At 40.5% G+C, this 27,373-nt stretch overlaps 1 protein-coding gene across 2 annotated transcripts; it reads right to left on the reverse strand.

Annotated features, from left to right (window-relative positions):
- Nucleotides 1–865: 865 nt before the first annotated feature.
- LOC308379919 (immunoglobulin superfamily member 10-like) lies at nt 866–19,545 on the reverse strand. Of its 2 annotated transcripts, XM_080857189.1 has the most exons (13): nt 19,352–19,545; nt 18,648–18,920; nt 18,100–18,438; nt 17,576–17,803; nt 17,123–17,350; nt 16,549–16,815; nt 14,844–15,107; nt 13,789–14,121; nt 12,587–12,823; nt 5,779–6,045; nt 5,339–5,662; nt 3,708–3,941; nt 866–2,196 (listed from the first exon to the last, which is right to left on the reverse strand). In XM_080857189.1, exons 1-13 carry the CDS (start codon nt 19,407–19,409, stop codon nt 2,093–2,095), a joined length of 3,156 nt encoding a protein of 1,051 aa, XP_080713315.1. In that variant the 5' UTR covers nt 19,410–19,545; the 3' UTR covers nt 866–2,092. The 2 variants fall into 2 exon arrangements, with proteins under 2 accessions (XP_080713315.1, XP_080713316.1); XM_080857190.1 differs by lacking the exons at nt 866–2,196; nt 3,708–3,941; nt 5,339–5,662; nt 5,779–6,045 and adding an exon at nt 9,989–11,736.
- Between the last annotated feature and the right edge of the window lie 7,828 nt (nt 19,546–27,373).

The raw sequence follows: 27,373 nt of genomic DNA on the forward strand, positions 1-27,373 counted from the left end.
AAAGATCTGCTAAAAGCAGTACAAGATATGATATATCAGGTAAGAAAAAATACAGCATTGACCCTGTAAAGGTAAAAATGCAAAAATGTTATCTTGGTTCCTTTCTGTGCAGTGTCTTTTTCAGAATTTGCATCAAATAGGGGGAAAAAAGGTCCAAACAGCAGGGACATTGTAACTGCTCAAGTCAGGGGAAACTCTGACAATCTAAACATACAGACAGTATAACAAAGCTTGACTAAGCAGGGTCGCAATTCTCCTTCGGACAAGCTACAAATGCATTTTCACATTTGCCAAGCCGGTGGTGTTTAACAGAATAAATGAAAAAGTCAGCCGAATCACACATGGTGGGCGAGGTCTAAATAATTGTCCTCTTCTGAAGGCTCCAGGCCCAGCCCAATGTTTAAAGCACACCAGCTGCTTGCTGGATTCTTCTCATATCACTTTTACGTTGATCGAAAATCGGGACTCCCTTGCTCCTGGACTCCCAGTGTCTGATGTGTGTGAGCATGGTAGAGGAACATGCCTATTAGAGCTTTATTACCTCCTAAAGAGAAAGGGAAAGGTCCATCGCCACTCATATAGAGATTAGCCCACTTGTGGCCAGACTAACGAAAGCATTCACATAGTGCGTGTGGTGCTGTGGTGTGCACTGATATTCCAGAGAAAACAGCTCAGTCTGTCTACACACCCGTCTCCAATTTCACAATGTAAGTGATATTCAGATCAAGAGTAACATGAATTGCCATAGAAAACCCAGGGCACTCAAAGGAGTGAATACATTCAATCTATTGGTAAATCTATGACCTATTTTGAGAAATGTCATCATGTGACAAAAGGAAAGACAGATTCAGGAAAGAATACTGTATGATTTTTAATATGAAATTCATTATCAAAACAGCATAGGCTGAAAACCCCTTAAATGTAGAGCAATCAAGAGTTAAGGCAGACTCAACAACACAAATCATAAGAGCATTTGATGCTGAAATTACTTAAAAAATGCACCTAAATGACGTAATGGCCTGGTGCGAATGCCAAGTGGTTGAAGTCAGAATGATGGAAAGCATTTAAAGTCACATCATCACATATTTTACAGTACTTTTTACTGATAAATGTATTGACCAGTCATCCATGAATACAGTGAACCATGAACAGTGTCCCAGAGGGTATGGCTTTATACAGTTCACTTCCCTGAGTACAAAAAAATAGATACATTTCTGCTGAATCTAGTTACTAATTACTTTTAAAAAAATACAGTTTCACTGTACATATCTAGGCCTGAAAATACTGTACATTCCTTGAAAACCCCATTAGTCAGTGACACAAATAACAGCAAAATATGATTTACCATCTGCCTACCAAATCTTTCAATTGTCTGACAAGAGGTCTTGAGGGTATATGCCAACGAATCAGATAAACTGGCAGGTTATGGCACAGTGGTTAAGATACTCAACATACTATATCTGAGGGTTTTCAAATGGAATATGATGCAAATATAAACAATGAAGATGGCTCTTAAACACATATGAATTATAGGGCCCAAAAGGGGGTTAGACTAGTTAGTTTAGGTTAAATGATAGGTACAACAAACAGTAATGCTACCTAATGTTTCAGTTTAAACTCATTAGTATTAACTTAAGAACGGATATATGTAGAACATTACAAGGCACAGGGTGTATTATCAGTACCACTATTTTGGAGGACATACTCAGAAACCAACCACAACAACAAGGGGTTGCAAAGACAAATGCAAGCATGACATACAGTATGTGCAAACGATAACTCAGTGCAGTAATAGCATTTAAAAAGAATCCTGTAGTCCTAGTGCACTGTGGCATTCCATAGCTTGGTAACCCGTATGCCTAACTAAGCACCTCACCCTTGCCCCTGCTGTCCCCATACCAAAGCCCCACGCATGCAGGCCCTCCAAGGACACAGAGGGACTTCCACACAGATCCAAAGCCATGCATGTAACCTCTGCATAACATTTAAAGGCAAAAATCTATAATGCATCTCATACATTCCATGTGTATGCGCGTGTATGTGTGCACGTGTGTGCACGTGTGTGTGTGTGTGTGTGTGTGGGGGGGGGGTCTTATATAATGGAATTGGCACCGGCTTTCCACTTCAAGATTCCGTAGCTGAGGACTAGAATGAATATCACACCAACACCAGCTCCGATGATGGCCCAGAATGTACCTGTGACAGAATGAGTGGAATTAACCATGATTTGCGTGAGACACGGTCAGCAGCAGTTAAGCAGACTAATGCTCATCTTGCTTAGTCAAGCCTCACTGGCTCTGAAGGTCCAGCAGAGTGTCTGTTCTGCTTAAAAGCCACAACAATGGCCACCATAGCAACAACTATAATCAGAACACCCATTATAATTCCAGCAGTGGTCCCTGTGGTGCCTAATGGAGAGAAGGGGAGCAGAATTGTGATGATTGTGCAAAAAAGTCATAACGTCAATTACAGTGGATGAGTTTGAGGTTCTGTAAGCAAAAGTTTGCCACAGGGCTGTGTCTTAACTACCTAAGTACAAGTGGTGTGGAGAGTAACATGCACTGTATGCCGATGAGACAGTCCTTTGGACCCATAGCAAGTACATTGCAAGTTTCTGCTGAATACAGGGGAGAAAGTAACTTTGTATGCTTATCAATAGAAATGCAGGGATATCTGTCCTTTTTTGGTGTTTTTGGTTTTGTTTTTCATTTTGTTCAAATGACAAAAATATAGACAAATTCTAAGCCTTAATTTTTGTTACTGAACTACTATTTGATTAGATAAACATCAATGAGTCATACCCTGACATTATTACTCAAGGCCCCCGGGCCAGATCCAGCCCGCCAAGCGATTACATCCAGACCGCTGGCTCCTCTGAATGTTGCAAAATGTGAAAAAATTGATTTGAATGTGCCACCACGGCGTAATTTTATTTGGCCTGCCTGATAATATCCTATGTCTTTCAGAGCTGGCCTGGCACCTCTTTGTCCCCGTACTTTCTAGCATGGTTCTTTCATCTCATATTTGGTTATCAGCACTTAGGCCTACCTATCCTGTCCTATATGTCTTCTGGTCCACACACTGAGGTCTTAAACCTGCACTGAAATAGCATATTTATGTAAAATATGTTCTTGCACAATTGATCAAGCATGTATATTATTTCTCTTATATATAGAATGCTTTCACAGACCTTTCACCTGTGTCTCACAACAAAAAATGTTGCTGAAGAGAGAGAAAGAGAGAGGGAGAGAGAGATAGATAGATAGAGATTCCTCAGCTGGCTTTGTTTACACCTTCTCAGATGACACTATGCAGTGAGTGCTATGCAGTGCGTGTTATGAAGCACTCTCCAGTTTTTAATTTTGGCCCTCTGTGTATTTCAGTTTGACACCCCTGTTCCAGACCTTAGTGCTGCTTTTGAAGCTATAGAGTTACAACCGGCCCTTTAAGGGCAACCATAATGCTGATGTGGCCAAGTGTGAAAATTGACACCTTTGATCTAGCTCTAGCACTGCCAACATTGTTGATACTACATTTTGAAACAAACGCTTCACTTTAATATCACTTAGTCATGTATCTGTATCTATTACATGTTTCCTTATGTGTTTAATATGGAAATAAAAAAAAATTGAGAAAAAAAGAAAGTAAAGAGTGGCCAGATCAAGAGGCATTCAGATAATATCCATCTGAACTGCTCATATTCTCACCTGAAGATCTGGACTCTACTATGAAATGTTTGGTCCCACTGCCAAGGCGGTTGGAGGCTGTGCATGTGTAGTTCCCAGCTTCATTAATGGTGAGGACCGGTGTCTTGTCCATTGCCTCTTGTGTTCCTGAGGTCTTCCAGGTATAACTGGGAGGGGGGTTGGCATCGGCTGTGCAGTTCAATGTGGTGTCACGCTCCAACAGTAAGACCTCATCTTCCGAATGGGAGGGTGGATCTGAGGAGGAGTGCAGAAGGGAGTCAATGCCATCACTTATTTTACCTGAGTCACATCAGGCAACAGTTCTCCCCACTATTCTCTAATTTGAAAAAAGACATTTGGACCAACAGCACACAGTAGAACATGTGCAGTATGAAATTAACTCAGATGGTGTTGAACTTAAAGTAAGGGATAACGGCCGACGAGCTGTCCAGTTCTACGAAGTTAATGGACGCTGCGGGGCAAAGAACACCACGACGCGGAGCGGAGTGGTGTTGGTCCGCAGAAGTCCATTAACTTCGTAGAACTGGACAGCTCGGAGGCCGTTATCCCGCTTATCTCCCGTTTACAACATCCAAAAATGTTTTTATTAATATTATTATTATTATTTAGAATTTCCTTTATCTTTAGGAAATTTAATATGCATAATAACCTGATGAATTCTTGATTTGAAGCCTAGTGCTCCCGTTAGAGAAAGTAGTGCGTTTTTTGAAGAAAAAAAAACCGTTACGTTGGTTGTCAATGGTAACCATTCATGAGCATTGATATGGAACGGCGATTTAACGTTTCTACTGGGACTACGTCCAAGGTGTCCGGTTATACGAACTTAATGTACACCCCATTAGCCAATCAGAAAACAGTATTTCGTTCCAGAGGGAGATAAGGACCAATATGTAACACTGACAGCAAGAATTTAAAATGGGAACTGCAGCCCAAATTAAAAATATTGGAGAGTGGTCTTACATGGGTCGCCGTGTTGAGGACACTGAACCTACATGAAGGTTTTACATGAACAAGTGTAAAATTAAACTTTGACAATGGCAGGCAAAAGTGAGTCCCTCACTGTAAGTTGTTTTCAAATGATCAACCAGATCATGTGAACTGTAGAATTGTTTTTGGAGAAGCAAGTATTTCAATTTAGCCTTTTTCCTTAATCTCTGATAACATATCTTGGTTCTTTTATGATTTTGTAAAGTAAATATATAACATACTCGATACTATCCCAAAAATAACTGATAATGGTGGAACACTGAGGATTTATTTTACTCGTTAGTATTATGTCATTGCTCTTTTAGCATTTTTTAGAATGAGTTACTTGGCAGTGAGTGCTAATTTAATAATAATACTAATAATACATCACATTTATATATCGCTTTTCACAGTTCTCAAAGATGCTTAAATGTAGACCCCTTTAGCTCAGAAACTGGTGCTGATAGACTCTTTGGGACCTTCAGTCAGAATAAGTTAACAGAAATTTTGATATTCCATTTTCATCAGGAGACACAGAGGTGCAAGTGTAAAGTGTAGAAATAAATAATTAATATTTTAGTCATATTTTATAAAATGTCTGCTACACTGTACTGTAAAAATGCTTGGTTGTAATGTAACTTAGGTCCATAGCTAGTGTTTCTTACAGTGTACAGTGACCAGGACTGGTTGTGATGGAATATGAGGATCAGGCGTCAAACCCAGCCCAGCTTCACAATAGTACTCTGCTCCATTGTCAGATGGTTTAAAGATGAGTTGCCATTCATAAGTCTTGTTCTGAGGACCCATGCTGTTATCTTCTTCCCTAACAACTTCCTGAACCAGTTCCCAAAGCACCTCTCTTTTCAACCACCTCACAGTCAGGTTCTGGACAGGGTTGAAGTTTTCAATGCGGCAGGTAAGGTTGTATATTGTGCCAACATCCTTTGGCCCAGGATCACCTATCGTCAGGGTCACACTGTCTGGCATTTCTGTAAAAGGAATACTGACAATTCACCCCTGAGATTTAAACATTTAACATAAAAAAGTATCACATTAGTTATACATCATAAGGAAAAATATTTTGGAGAATGATAAGGTAACTCACTGTATACCACAACAGCAAGTTCTTTCAGGCACTGTTCACCATCCTCAGGGTTGATGAAGCATTGTGGCCTCATTGTCCACTCTCTGAGCTCCTTCACAGTCCAGTTGAGCTCAGTAACACCCTCCTCCAAACCCACAGCCCCCAGAGTAGACTCCCAGCCCATACCACTGATGGGTTCGAGTGCACGACAGGTGGCAGAAGCAGAATCTCCATACCTCACCACCAGAGAGGGGGGACTGATCTCAACAGGACAGGCAGCAAAAAAACCTAAAACACAAGTTACTCTGTCTGAGCAGGTGTAGGTGCAGTTGCAATGCACCAAAATTATAAAAGGAGTCTCCATAGCATATTCTTAATCCTATACCTTGCACTTGATGGAAGCAAAATTAGCCTTTTGGGAATATTAACAATACATATGTATAACACCTGTACTTGCATACAATAAACAATACAGCACACTACACTAGCGCATTTTATTGTTCCTGTTAAATGAGAAAAATTCTCTACTTATTTGAAAAAACACACAGCCTTTTTCTTTGACAATATTGTTAAAATAACTGCATACCAAATAAATTCAGAAACAAATGACTAAGAACTTATTCTTTTGAAGTAATCATTATTCTTATTACTTTTAAAGTAATCTTTTTTTTTTAAATGTTCATGCATTCAGTCAATGAAAAACTTTTGTAATTACACCCAAAGGCCACAAGCCTTTACAATCCCTTAAACTCTAACTCATCAGGACACTTTCATATGTAGCCTATAGAAGCTCCAATCTAGACAGCTTTATGTTCCCCTAAAAACGAATTAGAACCCAAAGTAGGGGGATGGGGTTTTCCAGAGAAAACAGGGCTAATTCACTCAACTTATCCAAGGCATTATACAGTCCCGCTCAGCAGTATTGGCACCCCTAGTGAATAAACAGGCTATGAAAAAATATGTCTTTGCTGTTTATCCTCTTGGTCTTCCACTCAAAATATTCATAAAAATCTTACCTTTTCATTGAGGTAAAATAATTGAGAGAAAAGTTTTTTTTTTTTTTACATTAAATAAATATTATTCTTCAAAACATGTTGCACAGGTATTGGCACCCCTTATTTAAATGTTTTGTGCAGGCTCCCTTTGCCAAGATAACAGCTCTGAGTCTTCTCCTATAATGCCTGATAAGGTTGGTGAACACATGGCACGGGATCTGACACCATTCTTACATACAGTATCTCTCCAGATCCTTCAGATTCTGAGGTCAACGCTTGTAGACTCGGATTCAGCTCATCCGACAGATTTTCTTTGGGGTTTAGGTCGGGGGACTGTGATGGCCATGGCAAAACCTTTATTCTGCGACCGGTGAACCATTTTTGTGTTGATTTTGAGGTATGCTTCGGATCATTGTCCTGCTGGAAGGTCCAACCATGGCCCATTTTAAGCTAACTAGAGGGGGCTGTTAGGTTTTCATTTAATATCTGCTGGTATTTGATCGAGTCCATGATACAATGTATCCTAACAAGATGTCCAGGGCCTTTGGAAGAAAAAAAGCCCCACAACATCAAAGATCGGCCACCATACTTCACAGTTATGGGGTGCTTTTCTGTATGGCTATCTTTCTGTCTACGCCAAACCCACCTGTGTTGTTTTTGCCAAAAAGCTTTATTTTGGTCTCATCTGACCATTTAACTTAGTCCCATTGAAAGTCTGACTTCCATTTGGCAAACTGTAGGCACTCTAGTTGAGGCTTTTTTCTGGCAACCCTTCAAAACAACCTGTGGTGATGTAGGTGGCGTCTGATGGTAGTTTTGGAGACTTTCTAACCCCAAGACTCAACTAATGTCTGCAATTCTCCAGCTGTGATCCTTGGAGATTATTTTGCCAGTTGAACCATCCTCCTCACGGTGCGTGGGGTCAATGTACACACACGTCGTCTTTCAGGCTGATTCTTAACATCACCTGACGCTTTAAACTTCTTTGTTACTTCTTTGTTATTTGTGCAGCTCAACAACTTTTTATTGCACATCGTCACTGTGTTCTTGGGTCTTTCCCATTGTGATGAATGACTAATGGAACTTGGCCTGTGTCATCTCATATTTGTACATCAGTGGAACAGGAAGTCATGGTTAAAAATTAAACAGGTGAACTTAAAAATGTAAAACATGACTGGAAATATACTTCAGTTAGATTTCAATTATAAGATTTTTCTAGGGGTGTCAATAATAGTGGTACACATGATTTTGTAAAAAATATTTATTTAATCTCAACCGTTGTTTTCTCTTACAATAATTTAACTTCAATGTAAAGGTAAGATTTTTGTGAATATTTTGAGTGAAACACCAAGAGGATAAACAGCACAGACATATTTTTTCATACCCTGTTTGCTCATATTCACTAGGGGTGCCAATACTGCTGAGCGGGACTGTAGTCTACTATTAACCCTAGCCAGCGCAGCCAGTGAGGAGTAGGCTATTCGTTATCATATCTTCACCCAATCGCTGATGCAAATAGAATGTGCTTGAGCCATTTTTAGAAACTCCCGATACCTTACTCGAAAGTATAGATCCACTGACGACTACGCTATGACTTCTTTTTAAAACGAGAGGAAATGTGTGTGAGGACAATCAATGTAACTGTAGCAGCTTTCTTAACATTAGCTGATTTCAGACACAGAATCAGATACAATTGTAGGACATATGAGCTACAACAGGGAGTTGAACACGAATGTTGTTAACACAAGAGCAGACCACCGCCTAGTTATTTTGCAGCCGCTTTGAGACAAGATACCTTAGTAAGCCTGAGAACCGTATTAAACCAGATTTCTTACCTGAAGGTGCAAGCAACAACAGGTAAAGTAATCCGCAGTAAAGCTTTAGTTGAGTCATCACACAGGTTATTCGTCCAGCAGTTCCTTCAACTATTAAATATATACGTAGCTATAGACCAGCTACCAGACCTTTTAAAAATATCTTTAAAATACAATCCCAAAATTCTAGGTTATATAGTTCCAGTTTATATCCACCGCGTTGGCATTGCTAGTCTGGTTATGGACCCTCTTCACGTAAAGCGCAGTGTGATCACCTACATGGAATCTTCCATGTTCAAGTAGAAAGTACAAAGCTGTTCAGTCGAAAAGTGGCGTTTGGTAGGTCTGTTTGAAACTCTGGCTCGAAGTTTAGTAGCAAAAATCCCCGCCCTCGATATTCCGTATTCTATCCGTATTTCGTAGGCCTATTCTATGTCTATGCGCTCAGCAATCAGCCAAACCCGAAGAGGAGGGCGGAGTTGTTATTTTGGGAGTAACACTATTGAATGCTAAGCCCATGATCATTTCTTGGAAGAACATGACAACTTCACCATGACTTCATCAGTCGATCGATACACGCTTATAGAGGACAAGTCGTGTTTGAAAGTAGCCTACGTGCTGCTACTGAAAGAACTATCGCGTTGTCGGTTCCTTGGCTCCTACTGGATAGCCTAATTCTGCGGACATTGACTATTTTTGAGTCTATAGGTCATATCTCGCCTTTTATTACAGGCTAGTTTAGACCATGTGTTCAACCCAATGTTTTGTCCCATAGCGGGGACTTATTCTTGGCCTATTTCCTCAGAAGAAATGTGAAAGTGAAATGTCCACAAGCAGGGCAGAAATGCGTTATGACTCAGTTCAAAGTCCTGCCATATATCAAGGCCCGATAGATTGACCCGAGACTTTTCAAAATCAGTGTGAAACTTTATCCCCAGCTTTGAACATGCCTCCACCCTCTGCATTATTTTGAAATATGGGGGGGTATAGGGTGATGCTCCGGGGAATGATGAGTCCCGATCAGCATGAAAATGAGATTCACTCTAGGGGGCGGGATCATAGACATACTAGGTCTATATATGTATTAGGGATGCCCATTTCATGAAGTAGACAAGTCCCAAACGGGTCCCTATACGTCTTGCTAAGTTCAGCATGGGCAGAAGATGGCGTGTTGAGCAAATACAAAGTAAATACATAAAAAATGGCATGTTGAGCCATTTTCAACACATACAATTCCTCATTCTATGAAAAACACATTTTGTCATGTTGTACCCCATCATTGATACGTTTCATCACAGTACAGTCAAACAATTTAGTTTATAGCTCAAAAAGCACATTTAATAATAATAATAATAATTCATTTTATTTTTAACGCACTTTTCATTCCAAAGAATCTCAGAGTGCACATTTCTGTGTGACACTCCCATATTCCTGAGCATTTTTTGCAGCTCAGAAACAAGCAGGAAAGTATCATCATTCTGCACAAATAAGTTGGAAGGACATGAGATTTACGATTCATGTAATTCATATTGTGAAATCTGAAATAAAAAATTAAGGGCTTTTTTAATATTCCATATTAAAATAGACCTATGCCTAAGTGAAATAATTGACTATGTTTAATTTAAAGTAGGATACGTCCGTGGAAGGGTAGGCTGTTTACTGTTGTGAAGGGGACGAGCCCCTGAGCAAAAGAGTCATGCAATACATTTTTTTTGGTCAAATACTTTATAAATAAAAGTACATAGTTCAATAATGCAGATTTGGCTTCCGTCTTACTGAAAAAAAAGTCAATTTTTCTACAGTGTGATCACAGATGTTATCCAGTGTACAACAGGTCCCAACATTAAGGCAGGTAAGCTAAAGCCAGCAGCTTACTTCATAATAGGCACATTTCTGCAAAGCCAAAGGCATCCTTCCTATAAGCCCACACAGGCTCCTATTGCAAATTCCATAGGAGTTCCTGAAAACATGTTTATGTGTATTCACCGATTTTATGGGTATCATTGTCATTTTCAGGACTCTTAACATTATCTTCACCAGAGAAACCCCAGTCATAGTTGTAGACATTGTGTTACGTCTAAGGGCAAACACCGTTAGAAACCCCAGTCATAGTTGTAGACATTGTATTACGTCTAAACTCAAACACAGTTAGACATCAGGAGTGCCATACCCCCCTTTTTGCATCTTACAGAAGTCCTCAAACAGCAGTGACATTAGGGGCTTCTTCATTTCACAGATCTATACATATTTATGTTCATTTTAGATGTAGTAAGATACTGAATTATAAGATAATATTTCTAATACGTGCATGTTATAGCATAACAGTATGACATCATACACAGGGCCAAGCATGTCTCAAGGGACAGCCATAGAAAGAGAGGAATCTACGCAAACACCATTTGATGCTGTATGGTGGTGATGATGATGCAGTGGTGACCTTAGCACACAGTACCTCCCACATACAGAAAAACAGTAGTTACCTGAGCTACACAGCTGACTCCCAAGAAAAAAAAACATACTGTAATGCCCAACATAAGTATATTCTCTCTTTACACATAGTACGAAAGTTGTACTGGACTGTACTATGTCAACGTATTCATTCACTGCAAAGGAACAGATGGTCCTATAGCCTCTTTCAACTGACATGTACCTCAGTCGGAAACATCCTGGGGCAAAATGTATCTAAAAGGAAAAAAGTACAGGTCGTTCTCTGTAGACAGCAAGCAAGGTTCTGCCAGACCAAACAATCTTTGGGCGGATTCGGATAAAGTCAGTGTGTGCTGATCTTAAAGAGTATGAGGATGATCGGATAGGCTGAGGACCCGTAACCCTCTCTGTTCCTGTAAGTTTCCAATGAGCTGGTCAGAAAACTCAAATCTGCCCCAAGCTTGCTTTGAATAAAGTGAAGTACATCCTCAGAAGGTGCATCACAAGTCACGGAGTCCCATTCAAGACATAGATGTTCTGTTGCGAGAGTTTTTTCATGGGAAGGTTGCCGTCAAGACCATTCTGAGCAACGTTGCCATTTTGTGTGTTGGGCTTGGCGTCCTTTAGGCTGTAGCGGCCCATCTTGGTGTTTGTGTAGTAGATGGAGTAGATAAAAATGAAGATCACAGAGGTGATCACCACGATCACTGCCACAAAGCCAGCAATCAGGGGCAAGTAGTCCTCTGTTGCAAGAGAAACAAAACAAAGCTGTCAGTCATTTTTCAAGGAAACGGTGTCCACCATATGTGACGTTATCATCCAAAAGTAAGGACATTACATTCCAGTCTAGAACAACTGTGCTCAATGCCTCAATGCATCACACCGACATTGCAGCCCTGCCATACTAAGGGTCAAAGCCAGGCATTACAAGTTTTTGAGCAGTAGTGCTGTTTAGTTCACCATGTGCTACAAGATATTTTAGGGACCTTTGAAATACTCTATTTAGTCTCAAAGAAAGAGTGAGAGACAGATCTCTCAAACTGAAAATAACGCAGCTTCAACTCACATTAGAGTATGCTGCATGATATGCATCGCCAATAAGCCAAAGTGGTTTACAACTAACACGTGTCCTATCAGTGCATCACTGTCTTAACAACATGTTGGAGGAGACCATTAAGGGAAGACTTTTGCTGAAGAGTCAATGGCCAGTGCAGGTCCATCAGTTTAGGGTGTACCAAGGCTCCATTGAGTCCATTGGCTCACTTTTCAGGCTAAAACCTCAGATGCTTTAGGGCATGGAAAAAGTACCTACTAACCTGAATTCTCATCACATTATCTAACCTGAGACTAAATGAGGGGCAATTACAGAGGGAGTGTTGGTACTTTGGTGGATACAATAAAGGACACAGAGTTTTGAGACCAAAATGGGTAAAACTTAATGGACAATGCAAGGACACATGGGACTGAAACATGCAAGCAAGCATGTTATGATGAAAGAGAAAGCCTTAGTAACCGACGTAAGCAGCCATTGCATCTCAAGCAGGGATGAGTGGGTGAGTACATTTAAGAAATGTGAGAAATGTAGGTTGTTACCTTTGAACACCAACTTCATTGTTTTCGTAACGTTGGCAACCTCATTGCTTGCTCTGCAAGTGATGAACCCTGCCTTGTCAGTGCCAATGGTGAGATCGCCACCTTTGCTGGATTTGTTGTTGAAGATCCAAATTATTTCTGGCTTGGGGTTTCCCTCTGCTTCACACACCAACACCTCCTGGTAGTCTTTGAACACGGGCACGTCACTGCCATTTGGCCGGGTAATAACTGGTGCATCTAAAGAGTATAGGTAGAGACACATGGGACGTGGGTAAGGGTATAGGTAGAGACACATGGGACGTGGGTAAGGGAATAGGTAGAGACACATGGGACATGGGTAAGGGTATAGGTAGAGACACACGGGACGTGGGTAAGGGTAGCAGAAAGCCAATGGCATGTCGGCTCCTGTGACTCAACTGAGCAACTAGTTGAGCATAGTGCAAACAACACCAAGATCATGGATTCAATATCAAGGGAACACAAATATAAATCTGTTTCTGAATCCACTCTGTCGATGTGAACTATTGGCCTCTGATTTGCTTCAAAGCAATCCTGACCAGAAATGGGTTATCTGGAATGATTCAAACTAAAACCAAAGTTTGTCGTATATCTTATTCCGAGTGAAATTTAAGTAGTTTGTGGCTGTACACTGGTAGGGTGTGAAGCAGTACCTGTGAGTTACGTTCTGTGGTTTTGAGACCTGTATAGTGAATATTAGGATGACTGTGACTTCATAACAGCTAAAGTCTTGTGCTAAATTTAAGCCTTTTGTGAAATTGACATGTACACTATAAATAAGCAACATATGACCTTCATTGCATAACTGATAACAATATTTTGAAAGATATTCATGCATATATGAAATGTGGGGTTTTAAGCCAAGAATATGTTTTTTTAACACAATAGTAAATGTACAGTAGAGTGAATGCGACTATAGGCTTCCTAGTATCAATATTGATATTATTATATAGGTTTAAATATAGTCGTGAGTGAGTGAGAACTGCCTCAAGTAGCAGAAGGTTGAATGATTTGACTGCAGCATCCCCTATGGATGAAATTTAGCTTATGTCAAATAATGCAGTAGTGATGATATTTGGGTACGGGTGTAATATGATTGGCTGTTGAGCCTAAATATCAATAGCCTTTTGCCAGAATCACAGAATGTACCTTTAATAAGTTTTCCACATCAGAACAGAACTTACAGTAGACGGTCACTCTGAGTGGCTGTGATGTGGCGTTCGTGTCGTGGTCTCCCAGCTTCAGTCTGGCCTCACACCAGTACTGCGCCCCGTTTTCAGACTTGGTGGCTTTGATGAGGAGGGTGGAGGAAACATTTTGGGGTTCCTTGTTGGAGTTGTCCTGAAATGTTTCATTCTTCACGGAACGAGAACTGTTTATTTCCTTTTTGTACCAGTTGACAACGAGGTTCTTGACTGGCGCGACATTTTGAATCTCACACAGGAGTGTATATTGTTTATCCTTAAATAAAGGTCCAGAGTGGTTTTGAAAACGGATGGATAAATCCTTTGGCGTTTCTGAGAAGTAAACATGGAAAAAAACATCTTAAAAAGCATTCTTTGTTTCCAATTGTTCTTGTTGCACGCTGCAGTGTAATACTCAGCACAGCAAAGGTACACCATGCTGTTGTTCGATTGTACAGTAAGTAAAAAGCACAACATACCAATGGTATTCTTTCTTTCAAACTGTCTGTCTGTTTTTACCATTTTAAAGTATAGTTAAGGTAGATTGTTTTTATAACATCCTAAAATGAATTTATGATGATAGACCATCATGTGAAGGGGAGATCTGCCAAATGCCTTTCGACTAGCTGCCCAGGCTATCCCGTCTGAATATGAAGTCACACAAAAATGTAAGAATAGCATTCACAGCACAATATCACACACATTTTTTACCTAAAATATGTCAATCAGTGTCAGCAGTGTTGTTGTCTGTGTCTGAAAGGCAAGTCTGTTGGCTGTTACCTCGTTGCCTTGGCAGTCTACAAAAACTCCTCAGTGCCTATTCAATGTTCACTACAAACTGCATTGCACCAAATTATGCTTAAGTGTTTCATGGATAAATGCATGACAGGCATACTACACAATGGACGATGGACTGACCCAAGTGTTTCTTTTTTGTTTTAAATCACCATTCAGATAATAGTACAAAATATTTTGAATTTTACTCTTGAGCCTATGAAGGGAGGTAACATAAACAACAAATAATTTAATTAATTGTTCAACAAATGACAACTTACTGAAAAGAGTAACATTGAAGAGTTTATGGCAAGGGTCGCGGTTCTCTAAAGTAACTTTGCAAGTGGGCATTACATTCCAGTCTGTTAGGGCTTTCTCTGTCCATGTGTCTCCTGTGATGCTTTGATTCACTGAAACTGCCCAGAGAATCCTTTTGTGTCCTGGGGCAGAGCATCTGATTGACACGTTGTTGTTATATTCCACCACTGCTTCGTTCACTGGTTTGTTAGCGATTGAAAACTGTATTGGGCATGAAGCCTGTACTCCTGCAAAGGTTTGAATAAAAATGACAAAGAGTAAAAAGAATTGTATTAATACAATGAATACAATTAGCTATCAACTTAACTATAACTCAAGAAGGCATCCTATGACATATTGAATGACCATGGAAGGAATGGGGTAAAACAGGATGCAATGAATGACTGCCCTGGCAGGCAGGCTATTTAAACTTCCTCTAATTCTTTCAAGTGAAGGGAACACCCGGAAAAGCTGCCCATTAACGTTATGACAACATACATACGCCAACGCGTTCAGCTTTCTGGGGAGGAAAACGCCAACTATGAAGAAGTAGCCATTTATACCGAGAAAAAACGTTAGCTGTTCTTGGCGTATGCGTCTTTTCGGATGACCAACACAATACGTGCCAATCACTTGGTGGCACAAGATATCGGCAGTGTCACGGCGGGACCGTAGCGTATGCCAGATAACGAGACAAATCTGTTCCACAGGCAGTGGCTTTGAATGAAGTGCCATTCAAAAACAATCATTCAATAATTCAGAGTGTCCTGCTATGAAGGAGTGTGATTAGGAAAATTGTACGAAATTCAACCGTTTATCAACCATTTCCCTGTAAAGCATCCTCAGGTAAGCCATGTTTCAGCGGAAAACGGTTTCATTCAGTCCACAGTGTAAGATGCTAAAACCTTCCTAACATCAACTTCCTTTCTGTACCAGCTTTAAGCGTAGGCTTGTAACGTTAGCACGGATCAGCAGGAAGTTGGCTGAACTAAAATCCCCTCATTTAAACGACAAAAAAGGAATCTGAAATGTTTCGATCACTTACTCAGTGTTGCTCCGTACAGACTCAAAACAACAAAAGTTATGGATTCTATCCATGAGAGTTTCATTTTGATTAACGTTAAACTCCTGGTAGATTTTCATAAGGTCGACGTCGACTTCTCTGGCTTTTCCCTAAATTCATTGTGGGCAGAGAGGCACGTTTCCCTTCAGGAAAAGCACTCCCCAATCTCTCTTCCTCTCCTCTGGCTCCCGGATAAATGTAATGGATAACAGACCTCCCCCACGTTCTAAAATACACCCCGTTGCCTATAACAAAGCGTGCACTATCTTGCTTGCCTATACGGCAAATTAATAACATAAATGAAACTGGCTACAATCTCTAAGGCAACGGTTTCTTTTTTTATCATGTATAACATTATGTCAAGGGTGAAAAGTTTTAAAGACCAACAGGACACTAACTTGCTTGCCTATACTAACAACGGCAAATTCATAACATAAATGAAACTGGCTACAATCTCTAAGGTAACGGTTTATTTTTTTATATCATGTATAACATTATGTCAAGGGTGAAAAGTTTTAAAGACCAACAGGACACAAATTGAGAGGGAGCCAATAACACCCCAAATGGGGAGATATAGCCTTGCATAGTGCCAAACTCTGCAGTCATTTAAGTAGGCTTTCCCTTACCTTTCACAGTGACTCTGACAGATCTGCGCTCCTCTCCAAGCTTGTTGAAGGCAAAACATGTATACGTTCCAATGTTTTCTCCGGTGGTTCCATTAATGTGCAGCAGAGACACCCCATCCTCAGTGTTCACCCACACATTACTGACCCGGGGGTAGCTCCACCTGTACTGCGGCCGAGGGTCTCCATAAACAGCACATTTCAGCACCACATCAGACCCAACCACGTCCACCTCTGTGTCCTCAAGTTCAGCTATGGGTGAGGGTGGATCTAAGGACGTAAGACATACATTGATAGCCCTCAACAAGTTATAGATGCATTTTATATGAATGATACAGTATGGTCATTTCAAAGACGGGGATGTACGAAATATGTAACGAAATAAGATGAAGTGGGGACATGTGGCACAATAAGTAGCATCCCCTACCATATGCATGTCTTCGTGCCCAAGGAGACCCGTGTTTAAGTCCGACCCCATGTCATTTCCCAGTTTCACAAATGTTCTGTCTATCTGTCCAACTTTACTTAAAGGCTAAAAAGCTCAAAAAATGTAATTAGGAAATTAAATTGTACTTACAGAGGACTTTGATATCCAGTAAGTGAGAAGCATTTCCATAGGTGCTGTTTGCCAGGATGAAATACTGCCCCCCATAACCTCTAGAGAGTTCCTCTGGCAAAATCACTTCCTCGCCATCTTTAAGCCACTGTGTGTCAGGTCTGGGGTAACCGTCCACCTTACATGATAGGTTATGAGCTGTATATTCCTCAACGATGTAATTGCTTGGACAGTGAAATACTGGACCATCTAAAAACAAAACATGAGACAGTTGAAGGAAGAAATGGTAAGCCTGAGTGTTAAGATGTTTAGTTAGATACAGAACATGAATAAATAGATAAATGTGAACATGAACAAATAATTAGCTTCTTAAATCAGCTATCTCAAACTACATTGCACATAAATTGTGTCATGTTTCATTCCAAAACATAGTGAGGCCTTTAGAAACAGTGTGACAGCCAGTGGAACACTTACACATCACAAAGACTTCAATCGTATCTTCAAATGACAAAAGTCCTGTAACGTTGACAGTATAGACACCACTGTCCTCTCTGCTGAGTGGAAGACCGGGGTCTATGGACAGTCCATCTCGCATCCATCTGACGGTAGGACGTGGGTTGCCTTCAGAGGGACAAAATGTTTCCAGATTTTCCCCCTCTGATATTTCAATGGTGCGTGGACAGTTGGTTGTTACTGGACCATCTGAGTAGGACGAAAACATATTTGCTGTGTCATATTGTATCAGAGGAGAAAGGAGTAAGGTATGTGGCATTTGATAGTACATGGATTTTGGAGCATATGCAGTTTGGCCATTACTGTACTTTGCCATGTGACTTGGTTAACCCTACAGAACCATACAGAATAAATACGATTAAAAACAAACCTTTTGTCATGTAATTGTGAATGTTTCTGAAAAGATATTATAATCATTTGAAGAATAAGAGGGAAAAAGTAAAGAGACTGCTTCTGACAATTCTGAATACTAAATACAGACTCACAGTGCACAGTGATGCTAACATTCTGAGATATCATTTTAGGCGGTGGAGGTTGAGGTCCCTCTTGTCCCAGATTGAGCTCTGCCTCACACCGAAACTGGGCTCCATCATCATGTTTTGTTGGTGTGATCCGGAGGGTAGCAGTCACATTTACTGGGGTGGGCCGCTCTGTGCTGTTGTCAGCTGGGGAATGACCTATCAGTACATCCCCTCTGTACCACCTCACGTTAAGATTACAGACGGGTGCGACGTTGTATATGGCACACTGGAGCAGATATGTAGTTCCCTCGATCATTGGTCCTGTGTGGTTAGCTGAGAGTACAGGTGCATGTTCTAGATCCTCTGTGGAGAGTGTTATTATTATTATCAACATTATTATTGCATAGTTATTATTGAAAGTGAAAGATGCAAATGTATTTAATATGTGTGTACATGTATACATATGTAATGGTCATTATATTGCACAAAATCACGTTCCAGTTTAGTGAAAAACATGCAAGGATGCCTGAAGGCAAGGATTTTGTGTGAATATGATATCACATAGTACTTACTGTACATGACAACAGTAAGGGTTTTGATGCACTGTTCTCCATCCTGTAGATTGATGAAGCACTCAGCTTCCACATCCCAATCTGTCAGCTCTTCCACTGTCCAGGTGATCAGATGGATGTCCTCCTCAATGGGTTTGTTCCCAACAGTAGCCTCCCAGCCCATCCCGTCATGTGGTCCTGATGCGCTACAGTTCACCTCAACGAAATCCCCATATTTCACAACCACTCTCTCAGGGTGAATCGTTAACACACCGTCTGAACACTGATTCCCATCTACACAAACCACAGACAACTATTAATAAATGTCGAAATGGAGTTTCACGTCATTTAGGTTGTGAACAAACATAGAGCAATGCTACTCCGCCCTCCTGTGGTTGTGCACTCAACTCTCCACTCCGAGATTGTTGGCCTTTCTCAATACATCGGTTTAGAAAGTAGGCAACCAGTTTATATTCTCTCCACGCTAGCTACGAACATACGGGTGATCTCAATCTATTAGAATATCTGTTGCCTTACTTAACAAGTACTTTACGCTATTAAAGTAGTTTTATGACACACAGCCTAGTCTTCAAAAGAACGTTAAGACATTATTAGATTCTACATATAAGTAGGCTACAGTAACCAAACCAAAAAGTAAATTATTGTCAGTTTGATAATGTTAGAATGCGCTAATGCTTTATGAAGGCAAAGGTTCAGTTACTTACCAACAACCCATAAGGGCAGCAAACTTAAAAAGACCCGAAAATAAATTCCCACATACATTTAATAAGTCGTAACTCCAAATTCCATTCAATGTTAAAAAAAAACACACGCACACAAACAGAGCGCGCAGTGGAAATGCACAATGAACAGTCGGTCCAGGCACAAAGAAAGGTATAGTCAACTGGACTGCTGTGGTCTCACACTCTATTTCGGTTCTGTATTGAGTTACATGCAGGGCTAGATAAAATAGAGAATGGACACGTGTTGATGCACTCCGCCTCCCTTGCCCCAGAGTAGGGGAGAGCTCGGTCTACTTTAGTGAGAATTTCTCTGGAAGAAAAGGCTCTTCGAAATCCTTTGACAATAGTGCTGTTGCGTTGATAGGTCAAAATTAATTTTAAAAACTTCTCTCCGAGTTAATCGACACCGATCCTCTCTAAAGTAACAAAGATCTGCTTAAAACTCCTTAACAGCCTATTTGCACAATGGCAGAGTGGCAGGTTCTTTAGTCAATATACGTTTAGTATAGGCACAACACTATAGTGTCACATAATTCATCAAATTATTAAACAGCAGGGATCAGAATTTGCACCATTTGTGCTAGCAGCTCTATTATGTCATCAAAAACATTTGTAAAGTCTATTTTCTCTCTCTCACCCACACGAAGGTCAGCACAGGACACCCACACGTTGTCTGCTAAGCTCACAATGTCCTGTTCGAAAAAATCCACCTGAGCTGACCACCTGGAACTAACAGCATTTTTTGTTGTTGACAAGAGTTAGTCTTTTTTTACCTCCTTCATCGCCTGTCTTAGCATAAGTGCTTTTTTCATTCATATGAAGGCTATTTCTTTAGCTGGCGCTTTTACTCAAATTGAATACAGTAAGCAATAGGCAAGATGTAGTTTGCAATGCGTGCTCCATGGGAACAAAGCCCATTAATTTGGTGTTGCTGATACTCTTTGCTCTTTCAGTTGAGCTATGGAAATGACTTCTGTATTATTGCTTTCAAATGTCACACTGAATTACAGGAATGCAACCAAATGTTGTTGTCCTCTTTCCTCTAATGCTACTACCCTTCAAAATAAATTGTTCTGAAGAACTGGCAAATTCAAACCAACTACAAATTCCACAAATGTGTGCCTCGTTAAGACTATGCTGAGGGATGAGATGCACACACACACACACACACACACACACACACACACACACACACACACACACACACACACACACACACACACACACACACACACATGTTTTTGACACACACACACAGTTGCATATCTAGCACACACTTTCATCGCACACTCTCTCACCCACAGTCACCCATGCACACACACACACACACACACACACGGTCACTCTCGGTCACACAAAGAGTCACACAGCATGAAGAAAAGAATGTGATCTAAACTGTTGGATGTACTTGCTGTCACTGAATGCTTGCCAGAGAAAAGAGAGACTATCCAAGCATGGATTTTTGTATCTGGGCAACCAGGTCAAAAGTGTTCTTTCTCAAAATAAACAGTTTCCAAACTGCACGAAAACACACTTCACACTGATTCTTAGTCTCCTCATGGACATTATGTAACCTCTCCAGTTCTAAAGTCTCATTGTTCCAGCATTATCCCTTAATGAACTTCAAGCCTCAACCACCAGTTTTTAATCAATGTTAATCAACACATTTGATGAACAGAGTGTCTGGTTCTCCGCATTTTAGGGTTAGTAGGGTTGGTAGGGTTGCACCAGTACCAGCGTCGGGTAACACTTCATGGACACATTACGTTAAACTCAAGACTGCGGTCAGGAGGTATTCTGTCATTTCACAGATTTGCCTACTGGAAATAGCTAGTAGCTGGATTTTATTACTGTCTGATAGTTTTTGTTGTCCTAACAGACTTGCCTATCGGAAACAGTTGGGTCGGAGAAATTGATAGAGCATTAGCACAGGCAAATTATTAAGTACTTGTATCAGAACACGCTATTAGCAAGTACACAAATGTAAATACTCATATTCACTCTGAAAAAGGTGGTATCGATGCATCCCTACTAGATAGTCTGCCTGACAATGTGCTCATATTTTTTGGTGAAAACCTGACAACTGAGGAGGGAGGTGGAGTGGGCGAGCAAATGAGTAAGCTGCTGAATCACTGGATATTAGTCTGTTCTCAGGAAGAGATGGTGGAATGTTTTTAAGCTGATAGCTGGTATCAGTTCCTCCACCCATTCCCAAGCACATCTACATACACAGATCTGAAAGCCCTACTAGGAATAGAGATGCTTCAAGCCTGCGATAGCTGCCATTTCTCTCTGTGCTCTTGCCATTTCGCTCTGTAAAAAGCAGGAAAAAACAGAAATGAGTGCATCAGCTAACTGTTGCGATTCAGTTTAAAATTAGCAGCACATGAATTTGAGGAAGATGAATTTCCATGGCCCCCATGATATAGACTACAAACCCAATGATTTAGTTCAACCCCCAGTAGTGGTTAACACAGACACAACTTCCACTTTTGTAGAAAGCCTCTGAGGGCTATGTTTGGAGTCAGTCATACGTATATAAGAAGTGGTCAATGCAACAGGCTGTTAAAGAAATTACTGTGTATCATATGACCCGTGTTTTAATACACTCATGCTTATGGATGGTGACATATAATGATGACATATAATACATGTGATAAAGCAACAAAACTGTACACACAAAATGGCAAAATCATACAACTGCTCACAGGTGATTGCATTCAATACTGGGTCAGAAATGAATTGTAATGACCCGGTTCCTAGAACAGAGTGTTCCAGAAACCGCTGCTCCCTCTGCACTGCTTGGCGGGAGGGAAAGAGAGCAGATATGTTTCACATGTAAAAGAACAAAGCAAATTCCTTTTCATGAAGGTAGAACAAAGCAGCCACGTCGAGTGAGTGAGAGATTGAGATAATTTTTGGAACTCTAATCATAACCTGATCATAGACTTAAGCTAGTTACATATTTGATACGTGGACCAAATGTCAGGGTGAAGGTCAGAAATAATACTTCACTTGAATCCACAGTGGATCCAAGGTTAGGCTTAGCTAGGATTTCTATACACAGGTTTTGTTCAGTTCAGTGTGATAAAATAACAATGGTAGCGGTCAAATGATAACGGATAGATACGTGTATGTTATCATACTGAATCCCATGGGGGGGGGGGGGGGGGGGGGGGGTCTCCTGTCTGTGAGTGCCCAGTTGGGCTCTGTTGTGTATCATGCCACCCTTAGAATGCTTGTATGACTAAAACTCCCCATACACCAAGCAAGCCAACATAACTAAACAAACCTCATAGCATCTAAACACATACAAAATCCCCCAAATCAATAAAACTGACCTACAGACAGCGCATGTTGTACCGTGAAGGAGGGCCTTTACGGATCCCGGGTACAGCATACGGCACATGTTGTGGCTGTCACCGGCCAGTTGGGCACTGTTGTGTATCCTGCCATCCAAACTAAAATCCTCATGCACCATGTCAGCCAACCATAACTAAACATAACATAACAAAACTAAATGCAAATCAAATTCCCATACACCTGGTCAGGCAGCCTCTCTCTATCCCTCTCCTTCTATATCCTATTGCTCATGCCTATATTGATACTGATAAAGTGGCCATATTGCCTACTGGTAATTACCTTCCTAAATGTATCTCCTTATCTGTTTATCAAATTGATGTCTACTAACCCCCCCCCCCCCCCCCCCCGATTTAGGATTTAGAGGTAAAGGAGCGATTCAATTTATCTTCTCCTAAATCAAAATGTCTCTTCTCTTTTCCTCCCTTAAATCTTCTCAGAGAAGGGAAATGACCCATAGCTGAGGGAAGGATTGGTTAATGATCAGTAAAAACATATACTGTCTGGCAGGAAGAAACCAGAGAAAACAGGACATCATGTGATCAATCTTGTGATTAGTGGATGCTGTGGCAGACTGACAATGGCAAATGCCACTCAACCCCTCCCCTTATTACACAGAGAAACTGTTGTCTGGCTACTCATTTCCTGTTCAGGGTTAACAGTGCTGTTAATACATAAATGACATTGCTGACTGATCGTGATGTTTACAGAGTTCACAGTGAAAGTGTTTCTTTTTCTCCTGTACACAATCAAAACAAAAAAAAAACAGGACAGAAGTTAATGGCTGACACTCCTGGAAGAAGTGATCCTGGTTGCTAACTCCTGGCTAGTTTGTGCTTGATGTGACCTCTTCAAAGTATTGGGCTCCTTCATATACATATATTCATTCAGCAGATCATTTTATCCAAAGTATATTTCCATCAGTATGTATGCTCCCTGGGTGTTGAACCCAGGATCTTTCTTTGTGGGGCTACTCCAAGTCCTCTTGGTTGAGCATTCACTTTTCTACCTTGATATCGTCACTTCTGGCATAGATAACCAGCGTGAATAACTCATACCACAGACGATGAGTCAACATGATTCAAGTCTTCTGACTTCCAAGCAGAAACGTCATGCGCCTGTATGGCAGGAATTGCTTCACTTCACTTCACTTCACTTCACTGGCTTGTGATAATTAATTAATCAAGACTGTAGTAAATTATTTATAAATCACACATTTCTACTAATGACAACTTAATTTATATTTTCTACTTTTCAAAAAGCTTTTCTTGGTGTCAAAGTAGGAAAATGAAGGCAGTAACTATTATACAAAGCACAGTTCATTGTCCCCAATACAAAGCACAGTTCAATGGCCCCATTGTTTCTTCATCAAACTCATGGCAAATACTGCAACATTCTGTTTTTTTGCTTCCTTTCAAAAAAGCAGTTGTTCATCTTGGATCTTCGGCGTTGGCTCACTACATCTGTCCTTCAATTGTCATTCAGTTCTGACATCCTTTTTGGTCCCTGGTACCACAGTTTGGTCAATCAAGGCTGTAAGGAGGATTTTTTAAATACCAAGGTCAAAAGTCTCAGCTTGCAAAGGTTAGAGTGTAGAATGTAGGAATGCACCCCATATCGTGTGTGTGTGTTCAAATCTAGCTCTACATGTTTTGAATACATCTTGAGTAATCCTTTGTCAATACTCAGATATAACTTGTTCGCTCTATCGCTTAATGAAGTATCTAAAACCGGCTGAAAAAAAATGGCAAGTAAATAACTTCAGTGCCCTCAATGGTAAGGGCGTGTTGGTCAAGTATCTGTTATTTTTGCAATGTTTTTGACATGAGTCAGGCCATGAAATCCATTTGCACTGGTCATTCTCAGAAACAACAAGGTTCTCATTGCTACTGTTTACTTCCCACTTCCCATGTCTCCAAAACCTTCTGTTTGAAGATGAGTACAAACAGACAACTGATGGCTTGTTATTCCTTGAAAGAGGAAAATGGAAAACTGAGGGAAAGGCCGGGGCAGGAGGCAAGTAATTCAGGGGGAAAAACCTTTTTCTTAACACTCTTTTTATTTTCGGGATTTTTACACAGCCTGCTCACTGTACTTTGTAAGTGAGTTTTGCTTTTGCTGTACTCCTGCCTGCTGTGTCATGCATTTAGGTCGTCTCTCCCACGAGGCGTACAGATAATGACAGTTAGTCACTGTTGTGTCTAGATGTGGTAACTTGTCGTTGCTATGAGTAAGGTGGTAAACAAGACTGCACATGCCTGAGGAAACTCCATTTCCATTCACTCATCTCACATTTCCCTTCACTCAACTTTATCAACCAGAAATGACAAAGCACTGTACTCTAGAATGTTTGATATCAGTTGTATTGACAGACTATGTCCCAACATTGCTGATTCAGCACCATTCCTCAAGTGCCTTTCACACAGTTGTCTTATTCCCTCTCAAAATCCAGATTGCAATAGTGCTTACCTCACAATGACCTCACAATGTATCTTATTTTTAACAGCACTGATGCATGTCTGGAATGGCAAGACACAACTTCCTAGCATTAGTAGCATGATACAATGGCTGCCTTACGACGACACAAACAATCAGGTAGTCTCACAACAGTGACACCAATGCCTTTCTGACATGTCTATAAACATTTCGTGGCATTTATGCATTTATGCATATTTTATCTATGGTGATCTGGAGAAACATTCCATAGCTGTGCCTGACTCGGTCCTGTGGAGCGTTCCTCTGCCCCTTTGGTGCTCTCATGTTTCGCATTTCACATTTGAGAGGGAAGGTCAGTGTGATTGCTGCGGGGGGACTTGTGCACACACACACCATACACACACACACACACACACACACACACACACACACACACACACACACACACACACACACACTACATATGCACACACAAACACACACACACACACACACACACTACATACACACATAAAGAGACAAAGAAATGGGACTCTCGGATAAATCACATGGTTTCTCAGAAAAAGGGCTCCCTGCTTGACTTGCACTGAGTCATGGGAGACTTCATCCAAAAAGAAGGAGGGCCTGGGTCCTCTGGAGTCCACCCCCCTGTTTATTAGCACAATGAGTGCAGACTGCATCCCCCCCCAACCATTCTCCAGTTCCATGTCCCCTGCCAGGCTGAAGGCAATGTGCTGTATTAGCAAACTCACTTGTTGTGAGGTACCTCCCTATTGCTCAACACGGACAAAGGCCTCACATGTGTTTGCCATTACAGCTGTGTTCCAGATGAGCAACAACCCCCACTCCATTTAACAATACATACTCTTCAATGATATACGGAACAGAGAGAGAGGATGCGGCACATGTTATAGTTGCTCATGCATCACTGATCTTTGATTTATACTTCCAGTACATTTGTTTAGCCAGTAAATACCTTTATCAAATATTTATGTTTAATACCTTATATTTCAGGACAGGTTGGGTATACTGTGCCTATGTATTATTAAGTGATCCCAGAGGACCAAACCTGAGATCTCTGTTTTTCCCTTATCAAGAACCTTGTTATACCAGATGAACTAGGAACATAAACTAGCCATAACAATACATGACAAAATAAAGTTAAATAGTGAATAGCTCTCAATAGACATAGATTTGTATTTGTTCTAGAAAGTATGTGTTAAGATCATTAAAGCTATCTACATATGTGCTTCCCCTTATTATATTATGCATGAAGATAAAGATAATTATCCAGCCCCCTCTTTAATCAGGTAGCTTTGCAGCATTTGAACAGAGTGAATGCCAATGTGTTTTTTTTTTTTTTACTTTCTTTTGATTTTATTTTAATCTTTCACCTGACTTTATCTTTCCTTTGGATGTTGCTGTTGCTCTTTATTTATGTAGAATTAACTCTGTGTATGAAATGTGCTGTATAAATAAACTTGCCTTGCCTTGCAAAATTCTTTTTAGTCTCTTATTCATTTTGAGTCTTATGTGAAATTGTTCTGCTATCGTGACCAAAATGAATTAGTTATCATCATGGTTGATTGCAACTCTTATTGTAAAATTATATCAAATACCTATTTGCCTGGGTACTTTTGGACATAACCTTTATATTGTAGAGACTAGTAAAGGACCTAATCATTCACTAGTGCTTTCACTGAACTAAATGAACAATTCCATCAAATGCTTGTCAACATTTGATATATATTGCAAGCAGACTTAAAGGCACAATATGCAACAATTATGCTTCAGGATTAGGGTTAGGATAAGCAGTTTAACCTTAAAATAACAGCTTAAAAAAAATTGGGGCGCTACAATGACTTTTAATATGGAGAATTGCGTCCGTGCCAATGGCATAGCAGGGTCGATAGGCATATAACTGCCTTCTGTAGTTTTGCCTGCCGATGCCCGCCGACCTGACTTTGATTACCTTCTGCCGATCTAGTAAGTAGCTTATTTGCCGTCTTGCTTAGTCTTGTGTTGCACATGATTGATGTTTGACTGTGTAAGGACAGTCGTTGAGTAATTAGTTTGTCATAATGTCAAAGTCAGCACATTTCAAGAGATTTCGTTAGTTTTAGCTGCTAGCATACCTTTAGCGAATAGCTATTAATCCTTAATGCACCTTTAATAAAAGCAGAAAATAAAGAAGTATGCTTTTGGACT

Source organism: Sprattus sprattus, assembly GCF_963457725.1.
Source record: "Sprattus sprattus genome assembly, chromosome: 18".
Lineage (NCBI taxonomy): Eukaryota > Metazoa > Chordata > Actinopteri > Clupeiformes > Clupeidae > Sprattus > Sprattus sprattus.